The sequence below is a fragment of the Rhamphochromis longiceps genome, linkage group LG12 (genome assembly GCF_057381845.1).
Source record: "Rhamphochromis longiceps isolate RC_006_pf linkage group LG12, R_longiceps_female_GT1.1, whole genome shotgun sequence".
NCBI classification, from domain to species: Eukaryota; Metazoa; Chordata; class Actinopteri; order Cichliformes; family Cichlidae; genus Rhamphochromis; species Rhamphochromis longiceps.
The window spans coordinates 39,083,563-39,098,609 of NC_140568.1; the positions used below are offsets into that span (position 1 = coordinate 39,083,563).

General features: G+C 38.7%; 1 protein-coding gene across 5 annotated transcripts in view; it reads right to left on the reverse strand.

Annotated features, from left to right (window-relative positions):
• Window positions 1–15,047, reverse strand: part of taok3a (TAO kinase 3a) — a 61,850-nt gene that overhangs the window by 12,579 nt on the left and 34,224 nt on the right. For all 5 annotated transcript variants that reach the window (XM_085426272.1, XM_085426269.1, XM_085426271.1 and 2 more), the window contains 10 exons: window positions 14,277–14,378; window positions 13,603–13,648; window positions 12,479–12,575; window positions 11,883–11,996; window positions 11,238–11,329; window positions 10,949–11,042; window positions 8,656–8,737; window positions 4,731–4,898; window positions 3,362–3,559; window positions 614–751 (listed from right to left, as the gene is read on the reverse strand). In XM_085426272.1, the coding sequence (XP_085282398.1) occupies window positions 614–751; window positions 3,362–3,559; window positions 4,731–4,898; window positions 8,656–8,737; window positions 10,949–11,042; window positions 11,238–11,329; window positions 11,883–11,996; window positions 12,479–12,575; window positions 13,603–13,648; window positions 14,277–14,378 (1,131 nt within the window). The remainder of the gene's footprint in view (window positions 1–613; window positions 752–3,361; window positions 3,560–4,730; window positions 4,899–8,655; window positions 8,738–10,948; window positions 11,043–11,237; window positions 11,330–11,882; window positions 11,997–12,478; window positions 12,576–13,602; window positions 13,649–14,276; window positions 14,379–15,047) is intronic.

Below are 15,047 nucleotides of genomic sequence, written 5' to 3' on the forward strand. Positions count from 1 at the left end.
AAGCGCAAGAGAGAGAAAAAGAGAGAGAGAGGGAGAGAGAGAGTATTCCACCCCCTTCAACTCAGAATATTGAGTCAGATCTGAGAATGATGTATTATCAAATGGAGGCCAGGAAGAAATAAAGGAGAGGGTGGGAGGATGGGAGTGGTAATGCGAGGCGTAGTACAAGAGGAGAAAACAAAAGGAGTGGGGTGAATGAATGGAAAAAACAGCAGAGAAATAATATAGTAGACAACGATCCAAACAAAGTGAAGACCAAAAGATGGGAAATAAATATTTCAAAAACATCTAAACATGGAGACATACAATAACATTACCCACTGAGACTGGGGTCATTCACGCACCACATTCACAGTAAGCTTTTTAACAAAGACAAACAAAAAAATGCCCTTTAATGCCCTCATAGAGCTGTGGTGTGAACATGAAACAGAGATTTGAGCTTCTTCAAGAAGTAATTTTTTAAAAATTTGTTTGGCCTTCCAAACAGCGCAACTTTTAAGTCAAATAAGTAGAACAAATTAATGACACTGAAACATTTACAGCATGCAGAAAACATGCTTTAGGACCTTGAAAAGAAAACACCAATAGAAAGAAGAAAGTTTTAGGTTCTTACCAGTGAGGCAGACTTAATGGTGGCAAAGCGGCCCTGGTTTTTGTAGTTTTGAGCCTGGCTGCTCTTATCAAAGGAAGCTGGCGTCGGCTCTGGCCGATGGTCCCTGTGGATCCCGTCGTCCCAGTTGTATTGATGGTCCTGTTTGAAAACAAAGGAGAGAAATTTAGGACTGGTAAATACTAAAAGAAAACAGAATAAATAACAACCAAGTGATCAAAGTTAAAAAAAAATGATAGTGTAAACTATGTTGCACTGCAGGGCACTCAACTTTTTTTTTTTTAACTTATTAAAACTGTGCCAGTATTGAAATTCGTCACCATAATTCTGTGACTTACAAAAGAAATACTCCCCACTGATTTAACCCATACAACTTCTACACTTCACAAAGATTCTTCATCATTTGATAAAACTGTGTCAACTGTAAGCTTGCATGTCATGATGAAACATCAACACCCAGCACCCCCAATAAAATCTGACTGACAAACATGCAGGGAGGCCCAGGGACCAACGAGTGCTTTTATGCGTGGAGGGAAATTCACCGCCATCAGAAAACAATGTGTGTCATTTTTAATTGTTCTCATCACAGCCCCTGAACTTGAAACAGCACACTGGTTGTCTGTTCATAAAGTGACAACCTTATTCAAGCTCTGTCAAAATACAAAGAGCAAATGAAGAAAGAGAATGACAGAAGTGACAGCCCTCTGTGTGTGTGTGTGTGTGTGTGTGTGTGTGTGTGTGTGTGTGTGTGTGTGTGTGTGTGTGTGTGTGTGTGTACACAGGATGCCACATGTGCAAGGGGAATTTGCTCTGCTGCTAGTTCACATGTATACACGGCCTTTGTTCTCAAAGTGTGAACGGTGTCAGTGATGAACTTGAAGCAATCTGCAAACAGTGAGGACTGTCAATGGTTTCCATGGTTTTGGGGGGAGGGGTTTATGCATACTCTTGAACGGTGCGAGACACCAAAGGATGTTTGCACAGAGCCATGTTTCCTTTTCATTTGTTAAGTGAGACAGTTATCAACCCAGAAAAGAAGTGAGTCAACCAGTAACAGTCTTTGTTTCTTCTTCCATGCACTGAACTCTGGGAAAAGTGTTTAAGACTGTTTACTAATACCATTTCAAAAGACAGGAAAAATGTTAGGTACAAAGTTGTCCTTGTGCTTAATTCCACTTGGCTTGACTTTTTTGTCTCTCTTTCAGTGGGGCATCTCAGAAAACAGACTACAAATCTGATTTGACCTTTGTTGTGACTTGGATTTCTCAGACTTTATAATCTTCTTTATTTTGTAGCAGTAAAACGATAACTCTGAAGTACTGTACAGGTATCAATGACTTACGCAAGAGATATTGTAGAAGGAAGAGACATGTCTCTAAAACTAAATGTTGCAGTTTTGTTACCCTTGCCCCCAAAATCCATGAAATAAAAAACATACTCATCAAGTTAAAGCGGTGTGGTGGCAGGAATAGCTCTCTAATCAATACCCAAAGCAAAGGTGTGGCTATGTGTAATTTATAAACTTGGCTTGCTGAGTTCATATTTGTTTGTTCCTCCCATTGGAAGAGTGCACTAGGATGATGTTTATGTCAGCACTCTGGATTGAGCAATTAATGGAGCTGTAATGTTGTGACATATGTGCATACACAGCTGAAGTAACTTGTAGATTAAAGAAAACTTTAGCTAAAATAAGCTAAAATGATGGCAAGTTTCCAAAAGTTTTAACTTTTTTTTTTTTTTAATTAAATTGATGGTGATGCTATAGATTTTCTTTTTTATGTCTCGGTGACCACTGAAATGAAAGCCATGGCTCTCTTTCCATTCATTTAAATAGGGGCCTCAAGATAACCCCTAATCAATTCCAAGATGGCTGTCAAGTTGTAACACTCTCCATCTAGATTTAAAGTGATGAACACTTTGTAGTCGACAACTGGTTGTATGGCACATTTCAGGGTCTGTTTGTACACGGCACCAACTTGCACTACATATTTCCATCCATCCATCCATCCATCCGCTTCCGCTTATCCTTTTCAGGGTCGCGGGGGGCGCTGGAGCCTATCCCAGCTGTCATAGGGCGAGAGGCAGGGTACACCCTGGACAGGTCGCCAGTCTGTCGCAGGGCTAACACACAAGGACAGACAACCATTCACACTCACATTCACTCGCACATTCACACCTAGTGGCAATTTGGATTATCCAATTAACCTATCCCCACAAGCTGCATGTCTTTGGATGGTGGGAGGAAGCCGGAGTACCCGGAGAGAACCCACGCAAAACACGGGGAGAACATGCAAACTCCACACAGAAAGATCCCGGCCTGATGGTGGAATTGAACTCAGGACCTTCTTGCTGTGCGGCAACAGTGCTAACCACCGTGCCACCTACATATTTCCCACTTGGTTATATATGAATCGAGTATCCTTCACACCCTCTGGTTGTCACTGCAGTAGCTGATCTTAGATGAACTCAGTATTTCAGTGGTTGTTTGGACGGTTGTTGCTAGTAGTTGTTGAAATTATTCTTTAATTATTTCATAGTCTCCGGCTGTCACAAAACTGTCTCCAGTTTTATATATTTTTTAATTAATTAATATTTTAAATTGTATTTAGTTTAAAAAAAAAATGAGATTAACACTGTTTGAGTATGATGGCTGATGCTCAGTTAAAAGGCTTTGGGAACAATAAGAACTCCCAATAGTGGTTTCAAACTTTCAGCCTTAATCACCATCCCGTCTTCACCCTTAATTTTTACCTTCTTGGTGTGTGGGGAGGAGTCCAGGGTGCTGCTGTAGTCTTGGGGATGCATCATGGTCATATCAGAGCAGCTGTCATCCAACACCTCCTGCATGCTGTTCACGCTGCTGCTCTGGCTACCCGTGCTAACCGAGGTGCTGGGAATAGAGTGGTTGCTGCCCAGGCTGTTCATCTTACAGCTGGCTGCCTCGCTGTCCTGCAAGTGCGCACAACATATACACGTGTTCAGAAACACAAATGTACACAAACACTCAAGGAACATGCTACTGAAATATACAAAAGTCACCCGTGACCTTCGCCCAATTATACCCAGGCTTTCTTCAAACTGTACCATTAAATGGAGTTGCCTCAATACAAACGGCGGGGGGGGGGGATCACTGATGCCCTATAGATTGCATTAGAGTCAAAGTCATGCTAAATTGCCTATTAACCTCTAATTGTTAAGATGTGTGTGTCTGAGTCATTCAGTAGCATCTGAGCTTATGTTAATGGGCGGTCTTCAGATTACAAGTCAACTTGAAGGTGTACAAGACAGATACGGGATGAAACTGTGTAGCTTTTAGAAGCAAAAGCCAATTCACTTAGGTCTAAGGCAACAGGACAGGATATTTACTCAGTCTTTCCACATAAAACAAGGATTGGTACAGCAGGTTTTTCAGGGTAAGGCTTTCAGCAGTGTCTTGTTGCACCAAGGTCTGGTGGCTGCTGTGAATTGTGTCACATGGTGTAGGATGACATTACTGTCGCTACGAGCTGTCCATAACTGTTCACTTTACTTCAGGCCAGGTCAGCTAAAGGACATTTCATCTCAGGCTACCAAGACTGCATGAGAAAGACTCCCATTTGTTGTGATTTCAAAGTGCTGAAGCAGTACTGACTAGTGTGGAGTCACCATCTCTGAGACTTAAGTGTCATCCTGAGGATGCAGATAAACTATGCTGTCCCTCAACCTTTTGTCTGAAATCATCTGTTGGCCTACAGATAGAGAACTGTGTGAAATAATGAGCTTAAACTCTGTCATTGGTGTCAAGTACAAGCACTTATTTTATGTAGTGGTGATGGAAATTTTAAATATAATAATTATTTCAATTACTTTGCGAAAATACTCTGCAGATTAACTGAATCCAAACCTCATTTTAGTGCAACTCTGCTACTTAAAGACTGTGGCTACATATATGCAATTTTTCATCTTCATATTAACTATTGTTAAGAATTGAAGAACTGTTTTTGGTGCCACTCCCTGTGATCATGCACTCTGCAGAGTTTTTTCTTTTAACATTAATTTGTCTGTTTAATATTTAAGTTTGATGCATAAACTGTTTCCCCATTAACCTCCCTTCTCCCTTTTTTTTTTTTCTTCCTCCCACCTCCTCCTCCTCCTGGCTCTCTCCCAAGGGCCCGTTGTGTTTCTCCTGGTATAGGATCTTTTTCATCTTGCGGTACTGCAGATTGTCGAGCTCACGCACTGCATCCTTGGTCCTCTGGATGAGGTCAATGAGAATGCGTGGCGAGCGTTCCCGACGTACAAAATCATGCTGAAGAGAAAAAGACAGACAGTCAGTTACTTCGTTCAAGGTTTTAGTCAGACTTTATTACAATACAAGGAGGAAAATACTTGGTTTAGAAACTAAAGCTAATCTTTCTATTAGGGTTATCTTTTTTATTTGCATTTCAATTGCTGTCTTCATGTCATACAGTTTAATTTAAACTGAACATTATGGATGTTTTCTTCCCAGTTTTTCAATAGAAATTCAGAAAGTATTGCCTCAGACTACTTACAATATTGGCAGTAAACATTTAAAAGGGAAATAAAATAAGCTGAACCGGAATGAAGATGAAAATTTTATATATTAACTACTTTCTTTTGCATTATCTTAAACATTGGCACCATTTACAGATCTTTTAAGTTGTTCGTAAATATTTGGAAGTCATTTAAACATGTCTAAAATTTTATTTCAATGAGCACAACAACTCTGGCAATCACTAGAGGGCGCCTGTAGGTTGTTCAACCCATTCTGGTCCCAGCACTCAATACGCTCTACTACAGTCTCTGAGAAGGTCCATATAATCGATTTTTATAAATACTCCTAATCCTTCTCATTTCAATAAATACTGTTTGAAATGCATTTGGCCTTGCACCAAGTTAATGAGAACTTTAATTAAATCAGGTCATATAACAAAAATCCCACTAAGCATTGATAATTGAGAGATTTTAGTTATTTAATCTGTATCCTTTGCTTTTGTGCTTTTTTTTTTTTTTTTTTTTTAAAGAATGAGCTACACACATTAACCTCTGTGGAGGAAAAACAAACATACTTAAGAGTTTCTTCTATCAGGGCATAGCAAAGCAAATTGGACCTTGTTATTTACTAAAAGAAAGAAAAATCCTTCCAGAAGAAAAAAAAAAAAATATGTGAAAGGTCAGACTTCCTTTTAAAAATATGATCAGTGAATGATATAATGGTTTCACACTTCTATGGAGATCATTTAGGTGATTATCATTGCTGAGTCTGTCCTTTGCAAGTGAGATGAACCTCTGTAATCTAATGTAGGTGCAATTTGGTGGAGGTTGGGACATTGAATAATTACATAAATGCACAATGAATAACCAACGGGTCAGAGTGGGATTGGTGGGAGGTGGGAGAGAAGGTGGGGGTCGAGTGATAGTGGATGGCTATTTTTAATTTGTGTTTTTTTCATTTGTTTGTTTTTGTTTTATTTTTTACAAACAATTTAGGGGTGTCAAAAAAAAGAATAAAAAAGCAAAACAAATAAAAACAGAACAGATATTTCTGCCCAGCACTTCCTCCCACTACAACACACAAACATGTTCACACCTCCTCTTAGTCAGTGTCATTCATAAAATATTGGCTGCATAAAAGGCTAAAATGTATTCAACCTAAAGGTACGTGACTAAAATATTATATTCTGCATGAAAAAAAAATACATATATTTAGGTGTATTTTTAGCCATCACTCTCTGCACACCTTCCTCTCCATGTGACAGATGCCGGTGTAATGGGTTAGTCAGGACACAGAGGAATGACATCACACACTGAAAATAGAGATGAAAGTGATTTGTCCCATTTTCTGATTGACCTACAGCAGAATGTGGGTGGTTGGCCACCCCCATCCCATCATCCAGTGAAGTTATCTCAAGGATTCCTCCTCATTATGAGGTTAGTGTAAAGAAGAAGTGACAGCAAATCTACAGCACCTGGAGTCTTGTCTGGTATATGTATTGTGGCATCACTATTGCCTTCTACCAGAAGTACTCATCCATACTCAGTTTTAGCCTGTTCTTTTAGGATAAATTTGTTTTTGACACATACTATTACCAGTACTAACTTTTCAGGCTACCGTTACTACTTTAGACCAGTCCACATCTACTACACTGATAGCAATAATAGCCACTAAAGGAAAAGGCTAATATGTTGGATGTATTCAAATAATAGTTCAACATTTTTGGGGAGATTATAATTTTTTGGCTTTCTTGAAAATAATTAGATGAGCGCACTAGTAAAAATCTCATATTTGCAGGAAAGTATATGGATGAAGCAATTAGTCATTTAGTTAAATTTTAGCATAATAACAGGAAACAAAGGGAATTCTGAAAATATTAAACACTTCATGAACACATCATATTGTATGTTGTTTCACATACAAAAGATAAAACAGGTTGAGGTTAGTGGAATTTTGCAAGTTGGGCAAAGTGAGAATTAGTAGACTAAGTAGTCTAACCAGCTACTCGCAACACATCATCTTTGCAAACCTTATCATTTCCTGCTTAGTCTAAGCTACATATTGCATTGAAAACAATCACAAAACACTCATTCATAAATCGGTTATTGAAATCATGAATTCAAAAAAGCAAACATTTAGATGATTCCATCCACTGAACTGATTTTTCTTGTAAAATAGGGCAACTCAATTATGCTATTAGTTTTAGATGATTAGTCAAACACAAAATTAAATTTGAACACTTCCTTTCATGCTCTGGGAAGTTGCTGTTGTGCTGTAAATATCTGTAGTTAGTAAGTAAATTTATACAGCTGAGAAACTCAGAGTTAGTTTCAACTATTCAAGTGAATATGTTCGTTTAAACGAAATGTACTTACGGGGGGTTGAGGCCACTGAATGGTTACTCTTTTATTTTTCGTAATTACCATTATTCTGAATGAGGTTTTAAAGGACAGAGAGTGAATTTAACCTGAAGCCAGTACACTAGTAGCTCAAGGCCCACAGATTAGTGACCTGATTTTCCCTTTAAAGCGCTTGGAGGGGCATGTGCCTGTGTGTGTGTGTCTATGTGTGTGTGCTTGCACTAAAACGAAGAGTAAATTTGTGTGTGTCTCAGAAGAGAAAGTGGGGTATTAATCATAAACTAACACCCCAACCCCCAAGCCCTTCACTATAAAGCAGGCCCTTGGACACTGATCCAAAGTCTGTTTGGTACTTATCCCTCTTTAATGGTTTTTTCAGTAAGGATTTGGGTCAGGGGTGCTTGGAAGAGTGCATTCCAGTCAAAAGCCCCATCCTATCCAGACAACAGTCCAGATCCCTTTAGTTAACCACTTCCTAACCTCACACCTTCCTCCATAAAGTGAGACAGGTGTGAAAAGTCCTGCTTGGGCTTCAACGCCACTGAGCGTGATCACCAAGAACTTAAAACTCTTAGTGCACCAATAGGATTACCTGTTGGTCACACAAACAAAAAGATCATCTCCTCAATCACAGGGAAACACAATGGACATGCATGGATTATCAGCGTGTATGCTCATTGTGGTTTTGGAGATACATATGGGCTGTCACTGGCAGGATGGCTTTAAAAAAAAAAAAAAACAACTTGCAGGTTTAAGCGTTAAGTTTTACGAGATTATTTTATCTGTGTTTGACAACAGTAACATTTTGCGTTTTAAGGGGTTAGATGAGTTATATTATATATGAGTTTTAAGGTAAAACAACCGTTGCGGTTCCACAACATCAGTACTCAAATGCAATTATTTATGTCCAACACAAATTTATTTTCTTTGTCCTTCTACTCATTTTATTACACCATATAAAATGGAGCTCAATTGTCTTCCTGTGTCTTATCCCTTGGCTGTGAGGCAACGGGGGGAATAAAATAAAAAAAAATCTCAGTAGGATGCTTGATTCCTGTGCTTGAAGAAGACAGTGTATATATGCTTGCGTATTAGGGAGCCGTGGGTGGATGGGAGTGACTCATCCTCATGACTGACTGAGACAGGAAGTGAGGTCACAGCTAGAAAGATTACTGAGGAAACCCACTCACTCGTAGCAGCTCCCCCGACGAGGGTCTGTCCTGAGGAATTTTCAGCAGGCAATAGTCAACAAAGCTGCGAAAGAGGTCAGACCTAGGTAAAGAGGACAATGAGAAAGAAGTCAGTCATAGTCCTTCTTGGACTAATATTTTTAAAATTAGAAAAATTTTAAGTAGAAATGACAGTGACAAGCTAAAAAGCCATGCCATCTGTCCTTTTTGGCAATTAATGACTAATGTACAAGGAGGAGCAATCCACAGCTCTTTGGTGTTTAATATATCAGTGACTTAAGTAGAACAATCTTGCATAATCTCTTAGTGTAGCCCCGAATGGGAATTATATATGGATTATGTAAATATGTGGAGCAATAAAAATATAGGCCAGTGGAGCTGTGGTCTAAATATCTAATCATGGTAATCTAGCACGGTAGATATACCACCATATGTTTTGTTTGCTGTTATGAGTTGTTAAGATAAAATAGACTGGAATGCTCTTTACGTTTATTAAAATACACACTGAGGGTATACGACTGAGATCTCCCTCAACCTCTACTTCTCTCTCAGTTGCTAGCATAGATCCATGCTTAGTCTTGTAGGTCATGCGAATGTGTTCACAGTCTGGCCTTGTGTTTGTGTATGAAGCCAATGTCTCTACTTGTCTCATCTGGATGTTGCTAATGCCTCGGGCCCCTGGAGCTCCTCCAAAAATACCACAACCCTGTGCTGTCCCACACAATCGCTCACCTAAAGCACGATACTAGAAATCAACACTAATTTTACAACAGATGTCATAGGCAGCAAGTTTTAACTTTAAAGAACTGCCTTGCCTCACGTTTCTCATGACCTGCTCACAATACTCGTGCCTACTTAAAGGTTTTAAAAGAAAGGTTGTTATTTAATGAACGCTTGTGTGGAACTGATGCACATGTTCTACAGTATGAGGCAGGTAAACGGTTGCATTCAGCTACTCCTGAGGAGCTGTGTGACAGAGACAAATTTTTACAACATATTACAAGGAACTCCTGCACGACACTGCATACCTAGGACATCGCATGCATACCATGGCAGTCACAGCATGGCAGAAGTACACAGGAGTAAATTACAGGGAGAACATCAAGCACAGGGTTAATATTTGATGAGTGCCGTTTCCCTAAGGACAATCATACCACACATGCTGTGGTTACAGCAACTCAGAGGAGCAGTAGCATATTTGTTCCTTTGCTAAATTCCTGCAAGTGTCTTGCATTTTTTGCTAATTGAGATCACCTAGTTCTCGGTCCATACATGCTGCTGAATATGTATCCGCTTTTCTTCTGTTCCCAAATTATTCCTTTACTACCAAGATTGTGCTAGCTAATACTGAGCCCATTGTTCATACAATAAATATAAAGATATAAAAATATTATATAGCTTATATAGCATTTATTCATTAACTGAGAATAAAAAACATAAAAAGCTAAGCTATGGTGGCTTATGTAGAGTGCTTGGATTATTCTACTAACTAAGCCAACTGTATATTGAATAAATGATTTCACTTCTTATAGTCCTCCAGATAAAAAAAAAAAGTATACCTTTTATGATGAGATTTGTTGTTAAACAGTAATTAATTTAAGCTTTTTTCTTGACTTTACAAAAAAGCATATCAGTTTTAAATGCTGTTTCTCAGTTTTTTAGATGACATAAACATTTCATGACAATATATAGCAGCTCCGCTGGTCTTGTCTGACAATGGTGATGCAAAGAGACAGCAAAGAGCTGTTTAAAACCTGCTGGCCTAAATTAAATTGCTAAATGTTTTTTGATGTCTGGAAGGACATTCCCTAGAGAATCTATTAGCTTCCGCAGTCATGAGCTGTGAGGCTGAAAGCTGCATAAAATAATGCATAAAGCAAGCTGTTTTCCCATATTTAGAACACCTCATACGTGCATGGAGGAATATATTTGTATGTTAGTATGGCAAGCTTAAAGTGTGAGTTAAATTACTTGGAATAGCAGGAGAATAATCGTGCTGTTTTGTTTAGATGCTGCCTCAAAGCTCAGTAGAAATGGTGTGGGTAGCTGCAGTGTGTTTCTTTGGTAGCTGTTTCCCAGGTAATTACATAAGAGACTTAGAGTGTGCCCTTGCACATGGCCTGTGGCAGGGATCACAGGTCATGCAGATTAACACAGGGATGTCTTACTCTGGCTGAACCCTGACTAGAATGGACTTTAATGTTCACGGTTGACTGGATGCATTATATCAGTGGTTATACTGGATTTTTTTGGGTGTATGGTAATTTTGTAACATCAAGGTGCTAAAACTTACCACTCATTGGACTGCAGTGTGGGAGAGTCGTTCTGGGCAATGTGATATAAGGCACTCATGGCATTCATGTTGAACAAGGGTGGTTTACGTTCCGCTAAAATGAGAAAGGATGTGAGAATAACATATACAGTGTGCACATTTTCGCATCAGCTTCTCCTTGAATGAGGGAGAAGCTGAAGTCTAAAAAATAAGTAGTACAAACAAATAACTTTTAATCAGCTTAAGTCTGCTGAATTTCAGTCTGAGCCAATAAATGTATTATTTGACCACTGGGTAGGTGTTTGCTCACCCAGTTCAATACAAGTGATCCCCAGTGACCAGATGTCCACTTTTCCTTCATACTGGCCCTCGTCCATGGCTAGGATCACTTCTGGGGCCATCCTGAATACAAAGGCAGACACACGCGTATGCACACACTTTATCAAGTATGGAAAAAATCCATGAAAATGTTATAATCTTCTAAGCTTCTCAGAGTTTTTAAAGACTCTGGTATGCTGTGATAGCAGCTTAGTTTTTGGAATATATGTTTCTATACTTGTGTGACAATTTTTCGTATGCATGACTACTAGTCCACCAGTATATGGGATGCCTTTGTTTACCATTAAAGCTGCTGTGAATATGTGAGTGAATATTTTATTTTAGTGCATAAACAATTGAAAGCCAATTGCGGAAAACTATTAATATGAATTAAAAAAAAATCTTGTCAGTTCTTTCTCAAACTGAATTAATAATGACTAACATGTTGCATGTCTAGGTGCATGACTCTAGAACAACAAACATCTACCAACAACAATGTCTAAATAAAATTGGCAGAAAAAAAGAAAAAAAAAGACATAAAATAGCTCATTTGTACTGAACATGTGCAAGATAAAGAAGAAACTTAATCTTCTCTTCTCTGCAGATGAGGTTCCATGTTTGTCTTGTGTGTACTGACCAGTAAGGTGTGCCCACAAAGGAGTTGGCAGGTGAGGCAATGGAGGCGGAGCCAAAGTCAGCCAGTTTGACTTGACCCAGCTCAGTCAGCAGGATATTACCAGCTTTCACATCTCTGGATAAGGGAAAAGAGCATGAAGACAGCAAAGACAGAAAAGAGAAAAAGTCACATTAGCTCCACTTATATATTATGCATATGTGCCAGGTGACTGATATGTGCCAAGTTAGTCCTACCTCCAATGAGCCAGTCCAGTTTTTATTCACTTTTGACCAACAAAACACAGTTGGGTATTTAAAGATATCATGTTTGATTTGACATTTTAAATCTATGCCCTTTGAAACTTAAAATGATACAGAACAGTAAAACGGATTTATTTGATGTGGTTGTTGGATGCCAATCATATCTTCCCACCTTAAAAGATACAACTGTGTACAGCAATAAGGTGGGAAGGTGATGTCCAAGAGTAAGTATAGACATGATGTTTTACAACTTAATTCGTAAACACTGCAATAAATGAAGAACGTAACTGTCTTATGTTATCATGTTCCATGTTTTCACTCTATGTTGCCTGTAAGCAAGGAAAGAAATAGACTCACCTGTGAATCATATTATGGGAATGTAGGTAAGCCAGTCCTAGCAAGGCACCATGGGTAATGGCAGCAATTTCCATTTCTTGGAGTGGTTTTTTATGAACTATGGAAGAAATAAGTACAATGAATGGATTGAGCGGAAATAACATGAATGATTCAAATAGTTATTTCTATCCAAGATTGTGGAAGTGCAGACTTCATGTGCTCAGCTCTGGAAAGCACAGTATCATGGCTTTAATAATTAAGACCAACTGTACTGATCTGTCCACACACTGCAGTAATAAAGTAATCCCAGTAAACAGTTGAGTTTCCTAAGCTGGCACCCCGAGTCCTGCTGTTCTAAAAATTGTGCCAAGGCAAAAGGTCACTGCAGAACTACGACTGAGAATTTTTATATAAAGGCTAAACTCCCCAGAACAGTCTGGGAACGACTGTCACAACTGTGTACTCTGTCCATAGTGAGTATTTGGGTGTTTAAAATAAGTCAGTAGCTTCAAGAGTGGTTAGAGGATGGGGAGTTCAGGGAATTCAAGCTCTTAAAAGTGATATAGATATTTTTTGCCAGGCGCTGAAATCTAAGAAACAAATATGTTTTCCATCTGCGATAAACAGTGGTTTAAAATGTAGTACTATTACAGCAGATTACACATTTACATTACATTATCTTGCTCCAGTATCCAAGGACGCAAATGGGGAGAGTGCCCCTAAGCATACAATCACAGAAAATATTTAGTTAGGCCCACAAAATGAACCAAATAATCACAGAAAATTGGAGAACATGAGGTTTTACAAGTTTTTAAAGATAACTGCAGTTATCTGATAGCAGCCAGTTCCTTATTTTTTGGTAGTCCAAAAAAAATCCTCAATAAGGTCAAGCAGTCATAGCCTACTTCTGCTCCTAAAACAGCTTAAATTAGCTAAAGGGCATACTTTACAGTGCACAACCAAGCTAAAAGACCAAAGTTACTTTTCATTAGTTTTGTTTTGACAAGTTTCGGGTTTACAAAAGTTTCAGGAGTGACTTCCTGGAAAAAAAATGTTAACACTTCCACCCTGTTACTGACAAAAAAGCCATTATAAAATTATGAAATATCTCAATGTATTGGCATATCAAACACTGATAAACATACCCTCCAGTAAATCTGATGCAGAGCCCAGACAGTACTCCATCACCAGCTGAAAGAGAAAATAGTTAAACCTCAAATAAAATGGAAACTAATCACTCACATGGAATGAGCACCGTCATAAATTTTAATTAAAGCTTTAAGTCAAGTTTGTGAAAAGTCCTAGTCTAAAGAATGTAGAGGAAGTGGGCGTACAACAGTTAGCCACAACATTAAAATCAAACAGAAAAGTGAAGTGACTAACACTTATTATCTTGATGGCAGAGGTCTTGCGTAACAGGACAGTGTGTAGAAATAGCTCAAGCCCTAGCCTCTAAACTCTGCAGACTCAAAACTGGTCAAACATCAGTGGGATCTACCAGAGCAGGCACAACCCGCAGAAGCACCACCCAGCAATCAGCAGCCAATGTTCTTATGACAGACACCAGAAGCCCCAATGGGACAGAGTTGATTTGGCAGTGCACTGTAAGCGGTTTTGATGTTGTGGCTGATCAGTGTACACAAAGAAACATAAGTACACAGTAGGAAAACATACCGAGCAGGACATGAAAACAAAAGAATGTAAGTAAAGAATGAGAGAGAGCAGAAGAGAGAAAGATAAATCAAGTATCCTGCCAGACTAAAAAAAAAATGAGGAACTTGAACAAAAAAAAAGAGGATGTAGAAAAGGATCTACAAACCCAGGCAGTGTTGTCTTTCAAGTAGCAGCCTTTGTACTCAATTGTGTTTGGGTGTCGCAGCTGTCCCAAAAACTTGACTTCCTTAATGATGTCCTGCCACTTCTGCAAAAGGAAAGAATGATTCCAGCCTTTAGGTACTATTAAACTAACACTTAACTAAGACTTTAAATACAATGCATTAACCAGTGACAGATATTTTACATCTGTATCTCTCTTGCTATTGTCTATTGACAGAAAGGTTTTCTTTAAAGGCACTGCACCAATATAAATAATAAACAAACTGAAAGCTGGCTCCACTTCAACTAGTATGGAAAAGTTGGACAATAGCTTGCAAGTGCCCTCACACAAAATCATCACTCACTGTTTTATAAAAAGATACAAGTTGACTAAACCACTGAGATGTGGGCTTGAGTTCAGCCGAAGTACAAGCTGTGATCCCATAGGATGCCTTCTGAAATATGCTTCTGCCTAAACATTTCCAGCAGTTTTCTTGAGGTAGACACGTGTTTGTTCCAAGCTTTGCATCTGGTGTGGGCAATTATCTTCCATTATTTTCACATTATTTCTGTTCCTTCAGAGTAACTAACCACCACATGAGACATCTCACAACTTCACAAGCATAGCATCAAGCTGTGTGAAGTAGCAGAAAATGATGTAATGCTGCTTTTTGCATTCTGAGCTATACCTCCCACATCATAGAAAAAAAAAAAAAGGTTATCTGACCAAACCTAACCAAATGCTCACTTGAGGTTTTTCTTTTTTTGGTCCTTC